General features: G+C 42.7%; 1 protein-coding gene across 1 annotated transcript; it reads left to right on the top strand.

Annotated features, from left to right (window-relative positions):
* The first annotated feature begins 321 nt into the window (after window positions 1–321).
* Window positions 322–4,327, top strand: LOC133919130 (coleoptile phototropism protein 1). Its single transcript, XM_062363404.1, has 6 exons — window positions 322–545; window positions 665–822; window positions 968–1,037; window positions 1,253–1,913; window positions 2,712–3,436; window positions 3,525–4,327. The coding sequence occupies exons 2-6, from the start codon at window positions 701–703 to the stop codon at window positions 4,119–4,121; spliced, it is 2,175 nt and encodes a 724-aa protein (XP_062219388.1). The 5' UTR covers window positions 322–545; window positions 665–700; the 3' UTR covers window positions 4,122–4,327.
* Window positions 4,328–21,166: the final 16,839 nt, after the last annotated feature.

Here is a 21,166-nt window from a genome sequence, read left to right as displayed (position 1 = left end):
TAATCTTGTTGTCCTTTATTTATTCTGTATTAAAAAAAATAAGTTATTCATTTGTAAGAGTGATAATATTTATTAAATAAAGGTAAGGTAGGAAAAAAAGAAAAAAATACATAAAAATTTGAGAACGATTTATATTTAAAGAATAGTTAAGAAGGTTAAAACGATCTAAATTTACAATAGAAATAGTTGAAAAAGGAAATTAGTTACTGGAGTAACTAGCATTGGGAGGTGAAACGAAACGAGCGCGTGCATCGGAGTTAGAGGAGAGCCGATCGAGGGCTCTGGCTGTATGCAGATAGCGTGAGGACGAGAGTGGCCAGCTCGCTAGCTCCAAACAAACATCCCATGTGGTCTCGTTCCTTGACGACGCCCGCCCCATAACCGGCCTCATCGATCGATCAGAACCGGCCAATAGATATTCTTCTCTTCCTATCCCCTACCTCGCTAACCCAAGCTAGCTTCACAGCATCGTCACTCCTCGCTAGACAGTCCATACGAACGTGAGGCCGGCCAGCTGCTGCTGATCTTCGTCTCTCTCCGTGAAGGTTTGTACTACGCTTTCCTTATGAAGCATCAACTTAGATTCTCAATCTGTGCGCATGCATATGTATGCTGTTTCGTGTGACGACCTTAATTTGCATGCATATGTATGCTGATGCTGCAGGGTTGATTAAGGCGTAGAGAGAAGAAGAGAGGTAGCATGTGGGAGTCGGAGAGCGAGAGCCACGTCGGCGAGCGGGGGCTCGTCCCCGTCGGCGGCGGCGGGTCGGCGCGGCACGAGGCGCTCAAGAACGACGGCTTCGTTCGCAGAGACCAGTCCTGGTATGCACTATATAAGCTATAAACCTGGATGATGAGCCTGCTAGAGGTTTCCTGCGTGCAAACTATGTTTAACTCTGTCGTTCTTGCTCAAGTTCAACATAATTTTCACCGCATCGCGTCGTCTTCTTTCCCTTAACTTGCGCAGGTATGTGAACAGTGACATCCCTAGCGATTTGCTTGTCAAAGTCGGAGGTGTGAGCTTCCATCTTCACAAGGTATATCCTTCTCTTCTCTTGTGCTTGAGAGAGAGAGAGAGAGCTAAAACATCTGACATTCTACTTTTGGTCACAAATAGTACCCTCTTAGTTTCCTAACTTGTTATTTTTGTTGCAACAAGTTATTAATTACTGTCTCTGGCACCCTCTCGTACTACAAATGCAAGTGTGTTACACTATACTAAACTCTAGATACGGCCATCGTGTACATGTAGTACCCGATGATCTCCCGGAGCGGCCGGATGAGCCGCGTCATCTACGAGACGGCGTCCGCGGTGGCGGTGCACGCCGTTGACATGGACACGGCCGTCGTGGACCTTGACGACCTCCCCGGCGGCGCGGACTCGTTCGAGCTGGCGGCCCGGTTCTGCTACGGCATGGCCGTGGACCTGACAGCGTATAACATCTCCGGCCTGCGCTGCGCCGCCGAGTTCCTGGAGATGACGGAGGACCTGGAGGAAGGCAACCTCATCTTCAAGACGGAGGCGTTCCTCAGCTACGTGGTGCTGTCATCGTGGCGGGACTCCATCGTCGTGCTCAAGGGCTGCGAGGGCCTCTCCCCGTGGGCCGAGAACCTGCAGATCGTGCGCCGCTGCAGCGAGTCCATCGCCTGGAAGGCCTGCGCCAACCCCAGGGGCGTGCGCTGGGCGTACACCGGGAACGCTGGCGCCGGCGCCGCGGGCGGCGGTGGCAGGCCGCCCAGGGGTGGCACGGCGAGCCCCCGGTGGAACCTCGGCGGCGGCAGCGGCGGCGGAGACTCGAAGGAGTCCAGCCCCAGCCGTCAGGCCGTGCCGCCGGCGGACTGGTGGTTCGAGGACGTGTCCGTGCTCAGGATCGACCACTTCGTGCGCGTCGTCACCGCCATCAAGGTCAAAGGTACAATGCTTAATCACACTATTATCGTTCTATTTCAACCAGTTGATCTCCGATTAGTACAACTAAGTACTGTGTAGGTTTAGGTGGATGGATCATGCTGCTACATGAGTGCAGCTTTGAAAATCAAAATATATTTTTTCTATATATGAGAAAAAAACTAAATCCCGTGCCGAAACTGTTCTTGAATAGTGAAGCACAGTGTTGTCTGCTCATGTAGTGCTACGACACTGTCACTATCACATTAGTTGTCAGCAGTGAAGTTGAGGCCACCACAAACCCTTACTCCCAGCAGAGATTTTGTAGTTTCAGTTTTTATCATTATTTTTATAATTATTTGGTTAATGTTACTAGTTTCAAAATATGTTAAGCTCTTATTTTTCGGTTTAAACATGCTAAATAATGGTATTAACCGAAGAATTTTTACGAACTAAGAAATATAGACATAATAATTCAAAAGGCAGTGATAAAAACCAAAACGGTAATTAAACTGGTGGCATAAACCTAAATTTTAAGTTGCGAGCATTGAAGGTCTAGGGACTGATTTGCTATTTATAACTCGCTGGCTTTTTTAGTCTAATTTTCTTTTTACTTTTTAACACGCAAAAGCTTTGCGCACCTTACATTAGATCGAGAAAAGCAAATTTGAGTTGAGGTGTCCAATACAAATAAATAGAAGACATGAACTACTTGTTGGTGATTCTCATTTTGTGACCACTGGATTGTTTGAAAATCAATGTGTAGTTTGATTGGAAAAATAAGTCAAAGCCATTTCTTGTTGTATGTTTATTTGGTTGATAGGCATGCGGTTCAACCTCATCGGCGCGGCGATCAGCCACTACGCGTCCAAATGGCTCCCGGGGCTGACCAAGGACGGGCCGCACGGCGGAGTCCTCGACGAGCCCTGGGCGCAGGCGTCCACAACCGGCGGGCTCCACATGATCATCGCCGGCGGCGGCGGCAAGGACGACATGGCCGCGAGCGCGCCGGCGCGCGAGCAGCGCATGGTGGTGGAGAGCCTGATCAGCATCATCCCGCCGCAGCGTGACAGCGTCTCCTGCGGCTTCCTCCTCCGCCTGCTCCGCCTAGCCATCATGCTCAAGGCCGCCCCCGCGCTGGTCACGGAGCTGGAGAAGCGCGTCGGCATGCAGCTCGAGCATGCGGTGCTGGCCGACCTCCTCATTCCGTCCTACGGCCGCGCCGACACCGCCTACGACGTCGACCTCGTGCAGCGCCTCGTCGAGCACTTCTTGGTGCAGGAGCAGACGGAGCTGGCGTCCAGCCCGGGACGTGGGGAGCAGCAGCCCGAGTACTGTGGCGCGAGGATGGCCGCGGAGTCGGCGTCGTCGTCGTCGGGGCTGAACGCCAAGGCCCGTGTCGCCCGGCTGCTCGACAGCTACCTCTCCGAGGTCTCCCGCGACCGCAACCTCTCGCTGACCAAGTTCCAGGTCCTGGCCGAGTCGCTCCCGGAGTCGGCGCGCACCTGCGACGACGGCCTCTACCGCGCTGTAGACTCGTACCTCAAGGTAAGCTCTTAGCTGCTGCTGCTGATTCTTGCGATGTGACCGGCCGGCCGGAGTGGTATGCTGATGGCGGTGCTTGGTCACTGGTCAGGCGCACCCGACGCTGACGGAGCACGAGCGGAAGCGGATGTGCCGTGTGATGGACTGCCAGAAGCTGTCGTTCGACGCGTGCATGCACGCGGCGCAGAACGAGCGGCTGCCGCTGCGGGTGGTAGTGCAGGTGCTCTTCTCGGAGCAGGTCAAGATCAGCAACGCACTCGCCAGCTCCTCCTCCTCCGGGATCAAGCCTCCACTGCCGCCGGACGTGGGCGCGCTGCCGACGACGCGGCGGCAGCTGCTGGACGGTACGCCGCAGTCGTTCCAGGAGGGGTGGGCGGCGGCGAAGAAGGACATCAACACGCTCAAGTTCGAGCTGGAGAGCATGAAGGCCAAGTACCTGGAGCTGCAGCACGAGATGGACGCGCTTCAGAAGCAGGTGGAGCGGGCCGCGCCATCGCCCGCGGCCGGCCCAAAGATCGCCGGCAGCGCCAAGCAGCAGGGGCCCTCGGCTTGGAGCAGCGGATGGAAGAAGCTGGGCAGGCTGGCCAGGATGAACGGCACCGACGCGGCGGGGCCCGACGGCCACCCAGCCGCACCCGGCGAGGGGGCGAGGAAGGGGCCCCGGAGGTGGAGGAACTCCATCTCGTGAGCAAAGCAGCTTCGTATTACGAGCGATCAGCGAGCAGTGTATGCGGCATAGCTAGTAACTTGTTGCTGCATCGATTTCGTTCGTGTAAGCGTAATCAATTATAGCTTGAACAGAGGAAATTAAAGCACAGTTAATATTGAGAGTGTCCATTTGTGCAGACTATATATTTTGGGATAGGATCGTCTGTTTCGAGTGTGCTTCCTGCATTTGCCATGGTTTCTTTCATGTGATATTATGCTTTCAGGTTCAGGCTTGAGTACAACTCCGGCAGGAAACTCCAGAGTTCCAGCAGGGCCTCAACTCTTTCGCTTTCAGAGTATATGGGAGCATGTATCTACGGACTGGAGTCTACAGTGTTGATGCTCACATGATATGATATTATATGATATGATGCGTCCAAGGACAAGGAGTTATGGAAGGCGGCCGCTGGTCAGTACAGCGTCCCTGTCCGCGCGCGCCCGGACATGCCGTGCCCATCGGCTTCTGTGCTTACCCTTATCTATGGACATCGAGCGTTAGGTTCACAGCCCGGCCGCACCCGGCAGGTTTCCTCACCGAACAGGGCAGGCGACGGTGATTTCCTCGTCGCTTTCTGATGGCCTATGCAAACCAAGTGCGCTCACACGGGAGGACAACAGGTGAAAACGATGAGCGTTGCGTTGGTGCATGGAGACAAGCAGCTGTCCTCAACACGGTCTGGACCTGGTTCCAACTCCCTATCCCAAGTAGGAGACCTCTAGCGCATATGAATCTATCACCCGGTGAATCCTGCTCTTTGTCAGAAATGGCTCCAAGCCGCTTCCGACCGACGGATACATCAAATACAATTCATGTCAGAAATGGCTCCAGGCCGCTTCCGTCCGACGGATACATCAAATACAATTCAGTCATACATGGAACACAATTCATAAACTAGCGTGATTGGCGCGGCGATTCATAAACTAGCGTGATTGGCATGTTTTTATTTTTCTGTACAGAGTATGACAAAAGAAGATTAAAAAAATTAGGTTCCAAAAAATTCTACATTTCAATATTTATTTATGAATTTATTAATATTTAACACATTCAATTAATTATAGAGAAACTAGCAATACTTTTATGCATGCACATAGTTTTAACATGTAGATGAAAGAAATACTAAACTAAAAAAATTGGTTTATATTTTTTTGAGTTTTAGATATTTTTCTTTGCATTTTAGATTTTTTTTCAGCCGATTTATCAATATAACTAATATTCATTTCGAATTTTTTCTGAAATTTCTCAAAAATAAAAATTACATTTGTACGTATATGTATATATACCCACATATATATATATATATATATCCCACTGCTACAGTAAACTACAGTAGCAGAGGGCCTAAGAGGTGGCCGAATCTTGGCTGGATAGTATATGTTATTGATTAGAGTCTCGTGAAAGATATACGATACAGAGTTGAGTTCCTATAACACAAGGAAAGTAACGTGTAAACCCAACATCTATAGACAACTTGGGCGCAATAGATGCCTTAATCTTCTACTCTTCATCGCTAACATCGGCTTAGTTGTTCTATGATTCTTCATCTGAATTCAACAAAGTAAACATAACTACATAAGGTATTTAGCAAATTCTATATTAAAAGATAAATAGATACATAAAGGGTAAACCAAGGATAAGCTTATAAGTCTTTAGGTTTTGGTGGAAAACCAATATTAATGCAAGAATTTAGTTTGCAAAGCCTAACTCAATTATTTAGGGAAAGCTATGTTAAGTTAAAATTTATGGGATTATTGGCCCTGGGGGAGATTCATTCATCATGCTAGTTCCTAAACTTTATAGTTAGTGGACACCTAGTCCTCTCTAACTCAAAGCACACCATTTGCACTTTCAAAACACGGGCATGCAACCCACTCACACATCAAGAAGATATGCACACCATAGAGCTAATCATTGTGATTGAACCATAGCATGTCCTTGTTTATGGATATAGCTATCCAAATATGTTTACACTATACAGATGTTGCATATTTTACTCACAAGATATGCACAAACTCTAATATTAGCAAATGGTGGAGCTGGTGTACCACAATATCTACCCACAGAACACACAACGAGAGGCTCATGTAAACATGGCTCACTTAGTGTCTCCTAGCAAGATCACGGACATCACATAGAATGTTCAAGTCTTCTCCTAGCACCTGTTGACAATACCAGTCTACGAGTGGGTACCGAACTAAGTCAGAGGGGTTAGGTTAAGTCTTGCCACATACAGAATATGTGGTTGTACGGTTGACACTAGATAGAATATCACAATGAACCGGACCTTATACGACAAATGCAAATGTCTCCTAGCAAGAATTCCACACAGGTGAATGAGACAAGGTTTTCCTGGGGGTAAGTAAGGTACCCGTCAAATCAAGCTTTAGGATTTCATTAACACTACATTCTTAACCCACTCATACCATGCACACACAACATTTTACACTTTTCACAATAGCATGATTATAATAACTAGTTAATTTGATTCTTTACTTTAGCAGGATAAGCTCTAAACATGCTAGTAATCAATCAATCATTGCAAAATAATCAATATAGTTAATGTTGGGAACCTTCTAGGGTTTCAACAAAAAACAAATAAGCAATAACAATGTTTGGTATATTCAAGTTGGGTCATAACCATCTCCGCATTTAAATTTAATATCCTAAGCATGCATGGTAGTATAGTTCAAACATGGCTCTATTGGTTGTGCTTAAAAAACATAGGTAGAATATGATCAAAAGTGTAGTACTTTCCTTCGTCGAAGTCTTCTTCTACTCTTTCCTCGTAGTCCAGGTCTTTAGGTTCCTTCTCTAGTGATTCTTTCTCTAACATAGACAAGTTAACATCGAATAAGCGTTTCATCGAGAAATCCTACACAGACTCTAAGCAAGGGACGAATACTAAGGGAGATGGACCTAGTTGCTCTAGAGGGATAGACTCTTACATTATCTACTGCTATGTGAATCAGATATATGAAGACTAAGCGTGGTTATCTGACGAAAATCAAAACAAGTTATTAGTCTACATTTTTATATGAGCCTAAAGTATGAATACCTGGTGCGGTTATCTGGCAAAAATCAGATCAAGCTATTATTAACTTTATTAGATAGATTTGAGAGAAAAATATGATCAAATCATTAAATCTAACTTAAAGCGATTCTATAGGTTAATTAGTTGTGAAACGACTACTTAGGATTATTTCCTATGAGTATAAGTGTGCATGTGTGTCAAGTTCATCCATGGTTGAGCTTTATTTGTTGCTTGCCATGAGACACAATCCAGTCAAATCACGCAATGTCTTTCTCTTAGTTATCCTCGCTGCTCTCTGAATCAACATCACTCAAGTTGACTTGTTCAAGCTAAGCTGAAAGAACTCGATGCACAACCTTACGGTTGAGAAAGCTCTTTTTCTTCTTGTCGTTAAATAATCGCTTCTTTTTCTCCTTCTCCTCTTTTGATGCTTTATCTGCAAACTTAGAACAATTGGAACGAATATGGTTGAGATCACCACATTCATAGCATCTTTGAGGTCCTCCACTTCCTCTCTTCCTCATACGCACATTCTGTAATGCTTTAGAGAACCGAGTGGAAAGTAGTGTTAAATCTTCTTCAGGAATCAACTCAAGCTGATCATCAGTTAGTAAAGATATAGAAGATAATGAAAAAAATTGAAGAAGAAGATTCAATATGAGACATGCTGGGTTGAGAGACCAAAGCAATTGATTTATCAACGTTCTTCCTAGCAAAAATATCTAGCTCATGAGTTTTCAATTTAGAATAAAGTACATCTAATGTAAGTGAACTCATGATAGTAGATTCTCTAATAGATGTAACTTTTATCTCCCACACTGACATATCTAAAGCTCCTAGTAATTGACGTACATTCTCAGCATCAGTATATGTAATATTAACAGCACGCAAATTACTAAGAATTTTATCAAACCGAGCAAAGAAATCATCTAGTGATTCACCAGGCTTCATCTCAAAATGCATGTAATCGTTCTTAAATAAATCTTGACGTACCTCTTTAATAGTATTTGAACCTTCATGATAATCACAGAGTGCTTTCCATACCTCGTACGCTGATTTGAGATGTATTACTCGATCGAAGTCGCTCCTTCCCAAGTCTTGGATAATCAGGTTCCTTGTCTTGCTGTTCGCCTCAACATGAGAGATGTTCTGTGCTGTCACTTCATTATTCTCAGGGACCACATATGGCTTGTAGACCTCCCAGATTGTAAATCCCTATGCTTGAATATAGGCCTCCATCTTTGCCTTTCAGAACTGAAAATCAGCTCCATCGAAAACACAAGGTTTTGGGGAATACCTATCTGAAGCCATGTTTCTAATTACCTATTAAGATCAATTAGAAAGGATTAAGGTTCTGATACCAATTGTAGGATCGAATATGCACAAAATACCCAATCAGAGGGGGGGTGAATGATTGTGGAAACCAAATTCAAAGATTAGCTCACCCAAATTGAAACTCGATTTCTACTCGGTATTCCACTCGAAACAGAATATACACGCTCTAGTAAAAACAACGTACAGAAAGATTTGCTGGTTGGATTGCTCTCAAATTTGGTTAGCAGAAACTAGATTAAAATATGAAACTAACCCAATAAGTATCAAGTAAATCGGATATGTGGATCAAAAGTTATTCATCTAATGATGTTGTTCGTCTTGGTACACTGTTAGAGAAATGTAATAAGAAAATTAAGAAATATAATTTTTTTAATTGAATCGCTTAATTCTGAAATTGCAAATTTGATTCCTGATGATGATGCTTGCAAGTCATGTGACTTAATTTATTCTGAGCTTACTTCTCTTAGAGATGTTCATGCTTCTACTCTTGAGAAACTTAGAGAAGAAATTGAGAAGAATGAGAAATTTGTTGTGTTGAATTGCAAACATGTTAAAAATGCAAGTTGTTCAACATCTGATTTGCATGATTCAATTTCCTGTTCTAATTGCTCAATTCTTGAATTGAAGTTGCATGATGCTAATACTAGATTTTCTCAAATAGCTAATGACATGATTACTCATGAGGTTCTTTCATGCTCTAACTGTTGTAAACAAAAGAAACCCATAAGTGTTGCTTGTGATAAGTGCCCAGCTCTTTCGAAACAGGTTGATTACTTGAAAGGAACTTTAGAACATTTTTCTAAGGGAAAGAAAAATCTGAACCTAATGTTAGATTCATCTAAGTCAAGTACATGTAAACAAGGTTGTTTTGATCCCTATGCTCATTCGAAGATAAATGCACCCACTATTGTTAGAACTCTTGGCTGTGGCAAATTTGAAACTCTTGCTGAATATGAACCTAAGAAGGTTGTTTTTAAGTCTGCTAGATTTTTATCCTCTACAATGAATGCAAATGTTGCTTCTTCTTCAAAATTCATACATCGGGTTAAGTACACTTGCACTCATTGTGATAGATATGGACATTTAGTAGATTTTTATTTTAGACTAACTAAACAACAAAAGAAAGAAAAGTCTAAGGCTAGGTCTAATTTGCGAAAGGCTCGTTTTATCCCTCGTAAGGTTGTGGCACCTCATTTTGTGCCTCAGGTGAAACAATCATCACCTTTTACTACTCGTGTAACTCGAGTTGAACTCACTCGAGCTTCTCGAGATAAGTCTACTCGGGCTACTCGTGTTTTGCCTACTTGTGTCGTTGGTCGAGTGACTCAGTACTGGATTCCTAAAAGCTTTATTACTAACCCCAGTACTGAGCCCTTGAAATCTTTTGTTTACTTGTAGGCTTCTCGAGCGAGGAAGGAGAACATTTGGCTAGTCGATTCCGGATGCTCACACCACATGTCCGGTGATAAAAATTGGTTCTCCTCCCTTGTACGTGCATCTCGTGCTGAAAATGTTACTTTTGAAGATGCTTCTCCTACATCAGTTGTTCCAAAAGGTACAATGCAGGTAAATAACAATTTATGTTCAAGGATGTTGCTTTAGTCGAGAACTTGAAATTTAACTTGCTTTCTGTCTCACAAATGATTGATGAAGACCTTGAGGTGCGCTTTAAGAAAAATGAATGTAAAGTATTAGATGCTTCAGGTGATCTGTTTTTTAGAATCTCACGTTTTGGAAGAGTTTTTAAGGCTGATTTTGATGCATCACCTTCTTCTAAGCTTAGATGTCTTGTTGCTAATATTTATAAAGATTTATTCTTTTGGCATCGTAGACTTGATCATGTTGGTATAGATCATCTCACTCGAGTTAGTGGTTTAGATCTTATTCGTGGCTTGCCTAAGATTAAGGGTGATAGCGAGTTAGTTTGCTCTTCTTGTAGACATCGTAAAATACATTCAAGTTCACATCCACCTATTACCATGGTTATGACAAATGCACCCGATCAACTTTTACACCTTGATACTGTTGGTCCTTCTAGAGTACAATCTTTTGGAGGTAAATGGTATGTGCTTATTATTGTTGATGACTAGTCTAGATATTCTTGGGTTTACTTTATGGCATCTAAGGATGAAGCTTTTGGTTATTTTAGAAGTTTAGTTCTTAGATTGTCTGTTGATCTCCCAAGATCTTTGAGAGTGATTAGAAGTGATAATGGAATATAATTTAAGAATTCTTCTTTTGATCACTTTTGTGCTGAGAAAGGTATTGAACATCAATTTTCATCACCTAGAGTTCCTCAACAAAATGGTGTAGTTGAAAGAAAGAATAGAACTCTAGTTAAGATGGCTAGGACCATGTTAGATGAATTTTCTACTCCTAGAAAATTTTGGGCAGAAGCTATATCTACTGCTTGTTTTGTTTCAAACCGTGTTTTCTTGAGATCTAAATTAGGTAAACTTCATATGAGTTGCGGTTTGGACATAGGCCTATTGTATCTCACTTTAGAGTTTTTTGGCTGCAAGTGCATTGTGCTGAAATCTGAAAATTTGGATAAGTTTGAGTCTAGATCAACAGATGGTATTTTTCTTGGATATCCTGCTCATACTTGTGGCTATCGAGTGCTTGTTTTGGAGACTAACAAAATTATTGAAACCCGTGAGGTTACTTTTGATGAGACTAGTCCTAGAACTAGATCAAGTGATGCAGGTACAGGTACACATATTCAGGGGGAGTTTGAGAGCATTTTTGTAGATGATGATGAGGTCGATGAGGATGAGATTTTAATTCCGATGATACAACCAGCTGTAGATCCCTTGACACCTTCAATCACTTCAGCTACAGTTTTACATCCTCAAGCTACTACATCATCTGTGCATATTGAAGGTGAAGAAGAGATTGCTTCTCGAGTGACAGCTTCTTTGCACATTCAGCGGAGTCATCCACCTGATCAGATGATTGGAGATTTGCATGAGTGAGTCACACGGTCCAGGTTTATTGATTCTAATTCTCATGCTCATTCAGCTTTTGTTGTTTCTTTTGAACCAAAGATGTTTCACATGTATTAACTGATGAATCTTGGATCAATGCCGTGCATGAGGAACTTGAAAATTTTGAATGCAACAAAGTATGGAAACTTGTCGCACCTCCTCCGGGTCATACACATATCGGTACTAAATGGGTTTTCAAAAATAAACAAAGTGACTATTTATTACTAGTGAAATTACATTTATTTATTATGTGCACAGATTAAACTATATAGTATATGTACTAAAATTTCCCATGTGGCCTAAAACTCTTGCATCCTCATATTTTGCTCACTGATCAGTTCCTTCACTTCCTTGAGCTGCAGTTGGGAATTTTGGTAAAACTCCTGTATCTCTCTCCTCAATCCGGCCCTCTGAAATACACCTCATTTCCATCTTGAGGATCTCAATCTGGGCCTCGTAGTAATTAATCTTCTTTCTCCCTGTCATGCACGTAAAGAAAGAGACCAAGAAAACTGTCAAGAAGAAGAAACAGCCGATTAGCAATCGGATCGGATGGGAATTGTCAAATAAACATGGCACCTGATTAGCACGAAAGAAAAAAGATCCCCATGCCGCAACTCGTGGACTTCCCCCACTACTAAATCTGAAGATCTCACATGCCCGATTACAAAACCTTTTTGATGAACTTGCTGCAAAACCTTCACTCTAAATAACTTCTTGTGCTTTTTTCCGCTTTATCGCCCCTGTTTCTTTGGGTTGTGGTTGTGGTCTAGTCCCTGTGCGTTCTTTTGGTTGTATCAAACTCGTTCTCCTTTTTAAATACAATGACGTGCAAGCCTTTTGCGCGTTCACGGAAAAAAAATCTCCCATGTTTCATTCTTTTTCTTAGGTTTTGTCTTTTGTGCCGCGTGGATCTTGTACACTCAAACATCCATAAGGGCATATGAATTGAAGCAAATCTAGCTACTTAGAACGGTGACCACACGAAGGAAACAGCTAGCGCGTAGGGGACTGAACTCACTGGCAGCAGGGGGCAGGAGCAGGAGCAGCGCCGGGGCCTCATAGGGCAGCTCCAGCAGCTCCCGTAAAACACTGTGCTGGAGCTACTGTAACACTTTTTTTGCCGATCAAGCAGGTCAAAGGTCTTCAGCAGAATCGGCAATGGTGCTACAGTAAAGCTGATCCGTGGTAGCTGGCGGCAAATTTGTGGAGGGAAGCCGCACCCAGTAACACTGTTCATAGATGTTGTACTGTAGGTTTGAAAAAGAAGGAGAGTAATAAAATGTAGAAAATAGAGTAGTTGTTGAAAATGAAAAAATAGGAGATACTATAATAGTGTTAGTGAATGTTGTAATAGTGTTATAGGGGATGAATTTTTAGAGTATCTGTTGGAATTTATCTACACTGGTCCTCCTCACCACCAGCACGTGCGACATCGCCGGAGCTTGAGGCGCAGAGATCAGAGAAAATGTGGTGGGATGGAGAGCAGAAGAGGAGTAGGGGTAGGTCTGGAAAAAAAAAACTGAGACCGAACCCAAAATATCCGAGACCGAGATCGAAATATCCGATGACCGAAATTTTGGGTAGTATTTCGGGTGTGAGGGCAGAAGATTGAAATTTTTTATGTTGCTTCCGTCAGTTTCCTCGGGTACCCGAAATACTGAACAGTATGATATGTGACTGTCATTTGTGTTACCGTGCTCGTGTGATATGTGATTTTATAAGACTAAAGCACTAAAATGTTATACAACTTATGGTGTTATTCTGTTCTTTAATCTTGTATGGTGTATTTGTGTGTTAAAATATGCTGAAATACTGCTGAAATAATGTGTTTTAAGTGCTGAAATGTTGTTGAAATCATGTGTTTTAAGTGCAGAATGTTGCTGAAATATTGTTGATTGTCTGGAACTGTTGCTATGCTGATCGGGTATTTTGGATACACGAACTGAAATTTCGGTATTTGAATTTTCGGTGACCGAATTTTTGAACCATATTTCGGGTGTAGTTTCAGAAGACCGAAATTTTAAAAATCTGAAATAACAGGACCAAATTTTCGGTATACCCGAATGCCCAAGGCTAAGTAGAGGGGAAAACAAGCCGAGTTCGAACAGCTTTCTTTGCTTTGTTGTACGGCTAACGGACAGAGCACCAGAATATTACAAGTACATTGGTATATCTTACTAGATCTGGTCAACTGGAGCCAGTACCAGGAGGGCAGATGTGCTGCTTGCTGCGCAAGCGTGTGTTACATCCTTATCTGCAGCTGCTTTTAGCAGATCAAGAACTCCATAGCAGCCGAACTCCATGTTTCATCCTTGGTCTGCAGCTGCTTTTAGCAGATCAAGAACCAGAGCTAAATAATTTCCACCCAAATAACGAAAACAAAATTGAGCCTTTATGTCACATCCCAAATTTATGCATATTCGTATTAACATGCATTTCATGAGCATTTGGATGAAATTTGTGCAAGATTGAATTGGTTTGAATTCGAAATGAATTAAAAAGAGAAAATCACATGAAATGATAAAAATACTAATAAATAGAGTATTACTAAGGAACTCACTTTTTCACCATATAACCTAAGGTTGAAAATAATTTTAAAAATTATTACATTATATAATAAGAACATTAGTTATTCGTCTCAGTTTTTTTATATTAGGCCTTAAAAATTCCCCAACAAGACGCCCACTCGATGAGCACCCTCTCCCCTCGGACGAACATGGGTGTGCGTCGGTTGGGCTTTGGCCCGATGTCAATGTAGTCCACCGCGGGTCTCTGAGCGTCAACATGACCGGGCGTGCATCGCCGGCCAATTTTGGCCAGGACTGCCGGTCGGGATATGTACTGGAGGCTTCACCATCATGTGCTGGTACTGTAGGCACCGCCAACCGACCGAACTTGCCATGGTTGGTCACCTATAGGATCTAGGATACCGACTAGAGAGGGATGAATATGCGGTTTTTAAAACTAATTGCTAAGCGATCAACGAAACTTGTAGAAATAAACTAAAGATCACTAGAGCAATATGAAAACAACTAAGAGCTATGTCAACGTTTACAATCCTAGGGTGACATGCAACAATTTATATTCTAGAATGATAAATTTCATGAAAGTAAATTGCATGAAAGTAAATTACTCAAAGGGTGATACATGAAATTTATCCTGTAGTATCGGTGATTTACCGATCACCCCTAATCCATGTTGAGGTAAGTTCAAGCTTCTAATCGCTTCTGTATCAAGTATCCAATTCTCACATGAGAAAGGACTCACCCCGAGTAACTTGATCTTAAGCTGGAATAGAACAAGAACAACTCAATATCTTGATTCAATTATAGTAGCACTTAGCCTCGCGACAAGGCGTGCTCAAAGCCTCTCATAATCACCACCGTGGCTCCTTCACAATCTTCTTCGAAGGGCTCAACAACGCAATAACCTTCAAACCGTCTAGGAGATGGGAACCTCCAATAGTAACAAGTCGATGACGCTTGCTTGAAGGATCACTAGTGCTCCAATGCTCAAACTCTTCAAAGTTATACACTAAATGCTCTCACACTCTCAACAATGCAACCACTAAGCCAAGAGAGGGAGAGCAGGAAGGCAAGAGCTCCAATAAGTTGTAGTGAAGTGCTAGAGCCATTCCTTGAACCAGCCAAGCTCTTATTTATAGCCCGCACTCAAGAATATAGCAGTTGCTATTGATTTGACACCTCTGCGCACTAGGCAGTCAGACCGCAGCTCAATCGGCGGTCGGACCGCTGCAAATACAACAGCTACAAAAAGATGTGATGATGACTCTAACACAAGTCTAGCAGTCTGACCGCGACTTCTCACGGTCAGACCGCGAGCAGGGAATAGAGTGCTAAAACTCTCTATTCCCAAGGCGATCAGACCAGCCATGCCGGTGGCCAGACTGCCAGCCAGACCAGAGAGTCTAAACCCCTCTGTTTGTTTGGTGGTCAGACCGACACACTCTTCGGTCAGACCAGGACTGAGTTTTACTAAGCATCGACCAAGTTTATACAGCGGTCAGACTGGCCTCTTCGGCAGTCAGTCACAGCTCAAAAGTATCCCAAAGACGGTCTTTCCTTGGTTTCTCTCAAACTAAATTTTACACTCTATATGAAATACAAGTTTGAGAAATTGTGGCACTATAGATATCTCAAGTAAATGTACATCAACCCCTCTTAATAGTACGACACTTATTCTATCAATCCGGCCGATTTCTCTTCTCTAATCTCCTTTAACCGGCAAAAGAAAATGTCCTACAATTATATTTTTGCCTTAAGCTAGCCATTTTCATATTTTCCACTCATGCGTCTTCTATCTCCACAACATCTTTATGACTAACTTTTTCATAACTCATTTAAACATGTTAGTCAAAAAAACATATTATCATTAATTAACAAAACACAAATTAGAGGCATAGATGCTTCACCGTCGGTGGGCTCGATCGAGCCGCCTTGCACGCGCTCTGACAAGCCTTGACCCAAATCAAAACCCGATCAGGTTAGCGGGCCCGTGTCCCATGACTTGCAATTGTGGCTAACCAAACTTGGGTGTAAAAATAATTTAGGGTTTGATTTATTTGTTAAATGAAAAATTAGAAACCTAATTAATGGTTCATTGTTAGGTCAGTTGTAAATTCTAAAATGCATAGTAAAATAAATATTACTCTAAAAATAGTGAGACAATTTTTTCTAGCCTTTTATGATCATACATCTACCATATAAAAGTATTGTGGCTCATGTAAATTGCATTTAATTTTTGTATTGTTTTTAATCTTGTTAAATATTGTGTAAATTACTATTAAATAATGGAATGTCTAAATTTTTTATTCCAATTCCATTAATCTTGTAAAATAGATTACTTTTATGGAAAAAAAAATTGGCCATCATATTAGAGTAGTTTGGCCCATTGTTTTAGCATATGTTTGGTTTTACATTGTTAGCATCTAAAATTTGTACAGAAAATAATAAAAATAATCTAAGGGTGAGACCACTTCTAAAATTCCTTATCAGAGTATCCCTCTACATGAAAAATAGTGAATGTCATGTTAGGTGATTTCTTAACGTCGCCTTTGTTTAATGCATGCTTATTTATTTATTTAGTCCTTTTTGGATAGCACCTCGCTTTTTCTTTTATACCATGAGCTTGAGTGTGTTATTTTACATAATTATTGTTCTATCATGTCATTTACTTAGTGCACTATTCTCATGTTCATTTTCATGGCATTTGGATCATTTCTCATGGCATTTCATTCATACTCATCGCATTGCATGTGCTCTTTCTTTAGAGAACGAAGAGCCAGAAAGCAACGCAGACGTGATCGAGGGTGATCCAGAACTTGTGATTGCTGGTTGTGAAGCTGAGCACCAAAGCAAGCATCTATGCATACTTCACTCTTATATTGGATCATTGTGTTGTTCAATTTGACAAGTTATTGCTATGTGTATGCTTGCATGTTTTAGGGAGTCAATGTCAGGGTTGAGGGTAGATCCATCTTTTGCATTGCCTCTACCTTGACATTGTGTATATATTGATATATTGTACCTGATGTTTTATCATATAATTTTCTAACTTAAAATGAATATGTTATACTTAGCGAAGCTTAGATCATCGGTAGAAGTCAAGCAATGTTTCGTCCATCGTTCATGAGCTTTAGGGTATTTGTGTCCCACTAAATTAATCATGAATGATTAATGAGTATGTGAGCTTGATATAAGATTTGGACAGGTATTAGGGATGGATCGGGAATGGAGTCTAGGTCATTTAAGCACCGATCGTTGGTACCGTTGGCTTAAGCACTTTTTCATATTTCCACATATTCAAATATGGTATGAATGAGCCGATTGTCTCATGCTATACAGGTAGTTTGGTCCATGACCTCATGGTGTGTGTATGTGACATGTGTGTGTGGATTTATGGATGAGACGGGAAGCCTAGTATGTACCTCAGGGGAGAAACTAGGTGGTCCTCGGTATCATGAGGATTGGTCAAACGGCCGATGATGGGTTAGAAAAAGGTTATCACAAGGGCCAAAAGGATGGACTCATATCGTGTGGGTAAAAAACTACTCTCTTACAGGGTGTAAATTAATTTAAATTGCCGCGCTCTAGGTCATGAGCATCCTTAATGTCTTTTGGACATCAATCGTTGGGTTTCGAGGTTTTAGTGAATGGAGTTGTATGTGATATGTCGGGGGTTGGCTCTTGTATGCGTTATGTTGAGATGATCATGTTCATATGTTGGCTATGGTTATATTAATGCTATCATGATATGATAGCATAAGTATTTGAGTTTGGTTAGATGCCCACACTCTTGTGTCATTATATTGCTTTTTTGCTTCAATCAATTTAACTTGTGACCTATTTCTTGCTATTCATTCTAAATGTATAATCCTTCGAGTCATAAATATATATACAATAGGAGTATATCTTGCGAAGACCTTCGTACTCATGATGCTATTATTGAGTTTTTGCAGGTGAGGATAACTTAGTTTATGGCTACTTTGTGCCTACCGATGTCGGTGACGGGCAAGAGTAGCGATGTGCTACTTGAGATGACTTCGGTGGTGTCTTAAGGCAAATGGCACCACCTCTTTTATTTTTTTAGATGATATTCCGTTGCATATTGACATTAGCTTGCTAGGATATAAACTAAATGTATTTTGTTTATTCTAGCGCTTGTTGATGTATTGTTAAGAGCTTGAACATGTTTATTTTGCTCTCATCCTTTAAATTTCAGTATGTAGTACTTTAAAATGTTGAACTTGTAATAACCTTTAAAGACTTGTAAGTATTTAAATTGTTCGCTTTTTATTATGACTTGATATTGTAAGCTTGTTATAAATGTGTCTGTTATGATTTTAGGCATGAAAACATATATTGGGACTACCAGTATCGGATTTGTTTTAATCAAATTAGTAATTGCGATGGTCGTCTTGAGATATGGATTAGCACGTGGCATGTCGAGAGATGGACATGTGCTAGCTCTCATTTTATTGGATGGTCGGTCGATTTGATTAATTCAAATGCGATTTGGATAGTTCTCACACTTTCATAGCAACCAACAGTGCCAGGAGGGCAGATTGGTGGAACGACGACGATCTGCACCCCTACCATCACCACATTCAATCATTCAAATTTAAAACCAACACGCAGATAGTAGACCACACTGGGGCTAGACCACACTAGCGGCGGATTGGGATGCACCAGCCTTCACGGCGCCCTCGGCACCGACTATGGCTGAGCGCCCCTTCCCTTCATGAATTACAGTGTTGGTGCATGAGCCGATGCTTGACTATCACTCCAGCTCCATGGTTCGTGGGATGGAAGCATGAGCTGGCAAGCGGGAGTGTTGGGCCACATGTGGGTGCCAAGTAGAGAAGTGGTGCCACGGAGGGACTGCGACCTATGGGACCTAAGGGTGGACAACTAGAGAGGATAGAGACTAGAGAGGCGATGGGCTGGTGGGCAATGCCACGATAGCTTGTATTTATCATCTGGCAGGTGGCGGTGGGACAGGAGGGGGAGTCTCAGTCAGACTAGGAGTCTTGGAGGCATGTGGCGGGTGGTTCGCCGTATGTTGGAGACTTGGAGGAACCCTAAAGGCCAACACCCGATGGTGACTCTGTCTGTGCAGCTATGTTGGGCTTTGCATGGGTTAGGCTGGGCTCAAAGCCACCAAGATGCTCGCGAGTTAGCTCAAGCTTGGCTCGTTTTGCCACCGGGCTAGGAAGGCGGCTTGGACTCAGGCCCGTTTCAGCATCAAGTTGAGCCTATTCGAGCCCGAGCTAGCTCACGAGCCTCAAGCTTTATGTCTAACCCTAAAGAGGAGGAAGAGGATGAGTACAATGGGGAGACTAACGCGAGCGTGCTTAAGCTAAGCTATGGGACCTAAGGGCGGACAACACGGGCAAGGAATACTCATGTGGTTTTTGTTTGGGGTCGTGGGGATTAAACAAAAAAAAAAAAGAGCACGCGAGTGCTCGTTTGACACTTGTGCGTGTTCTATTGAACACCCAAGTCAAGAGTTAGCCTTGTTTGTCCTATACAGCTTGACACTTGCGTGTGACCTAGTATCAAGATTCAAGAAAGATTCGGGACACCTGCAAACTCTGTTCAAAACATATACTGACTCTTGTAAGAAAAATGATGTTTGGGATAGACTGTAACAATCCAAAATTCAAATTTCTAGAATTTAATTGCACGAAGAAATTAAATAAAATAAGTTAAATAAAAATTGGCTTAGATTTAATTTCCCTTAGGTGCTTGTTGTTTTCTTTTTGTTTAGTTAAGGTTTTTGGTCCTTTTCTCAGTTTATTGGACTTATTAATTGAAGTAACTAAATATTAACCAGAATTAGAAGAATAAGTGGTAAAGAAAAAACATAAAAGAAAAGGAATAGATTAAAGAAAAGCTTAAAAGGAAGTCAGAAAATCCTAGGTTGAAACCCTCTACCTCAACCCATCTTCTTTTTCCCCTGTGACCCATTTTGTTCTTCTCACTTGGGCCGAAAACTTCCTTCTTCTTTGGGCCACAGCCTAGCCGACCTCCCTTCCCTTTCTTCTTCTCTCTAGGTTGGCTCCTTTTTCCTTTTCGGACTGAGCCCCTTCTTTTCCTTCCTTGGCCCATCTCCTCCTCCTTTGCAGGCTGCCCACTGCCACCTGAGCCGAAGCCACTGCCTAGTCCTGCGCGCGCCACCCCTCTCCCTCATGGGTTGCAGCCCACCACCCGCTATGCCGCTCCCCTCCTCTGTATCCCATGGGCCAAACCATCGTATCAGCCCATCTTGTTTCTTGGGCCCAAGCTGTGCGTGCTTGTCACCTCTTGGGCGGAAGGCCAAACCATAACCTAGATCAACTGACCACGCCTCTCATATCATCTCTCTCTCTCTCTCTCTCTCTCTCTCTCTCTCTCTCTCTCTCTCTCTCTCTCTCTCTCTCTCTCTCTCTCTCTCTCTCTCCAGAGATGCCCTCCCCCCAATTTTGCACCAAATCTCTTACCGACGTGCATTCGAACGTGGAGACCGAATCGACCCCGCAATCTTCACGGTATCGAGACAATCAAAATCTTCGTGCCCATTTAGGGGTCTATTAAAGGAAGGAAACCAACACATTTGGCATTAATTGGAATCCTGGTCGATTGCATAGTCAACACGATTATTTGCGTGAAGGTCTCACACGTGAAATAAGGAAACCGATCGGATACGAACCCGTCACCGAGAAACCATAGGCTCGAGCTCCCGTGACCCTTACCCCCTCGTTAGGTAATAAAAGGCCACCCCACGACCCTTGCAAATGCACACCAAACCCTCCCTGCCCTCTCTCTTGACACCACCCGAGGTCTGCTTCTCCCCTAGGTGAGTTTCCCATCTCCTCCTCTTTGTTTTCCACTAAATCCCATCAAGAACCGAGGTGTGTAGAGCGATTTTGATCAAATACGATGATGTGCCGCCATAGCCCGAGCCACCGCTGTCGTTCTTCTTACTGGGATTGAGAAGGATGACCTCCGGCCGTTAGATCTATAGCCAGTGGTCTAGAGTAGAAGAAAGAATGCCCCTACGGTTAGACAAATTTCAACCCAATCCAAGATCAACAATCCAAAATTAAATAAGGTTAGATTCAGTCAGCTAGCACAGTCAGCTTTCTCTTTTTTATTTAATTCTCTCATGAT

The sequence above is a fragment of the Phragmites australis genome, chromosome 5 (genome assembly GCF_958298935.1).
Source record: "Phragmites australis chromosome 5, lpPhrAust1.1, whole genome shotgun sequence".
NCBI classification, from domain to species: domain Eukaryota; kingdom Viridiplantae; phylum Streptophyta; class Magnoliopsida; order Poales; family Poaceae; genus Phragmites; species Phragmites australis.
This window is presented reverse-complemented; position numbering and strand designations above follow the sequence as displayed.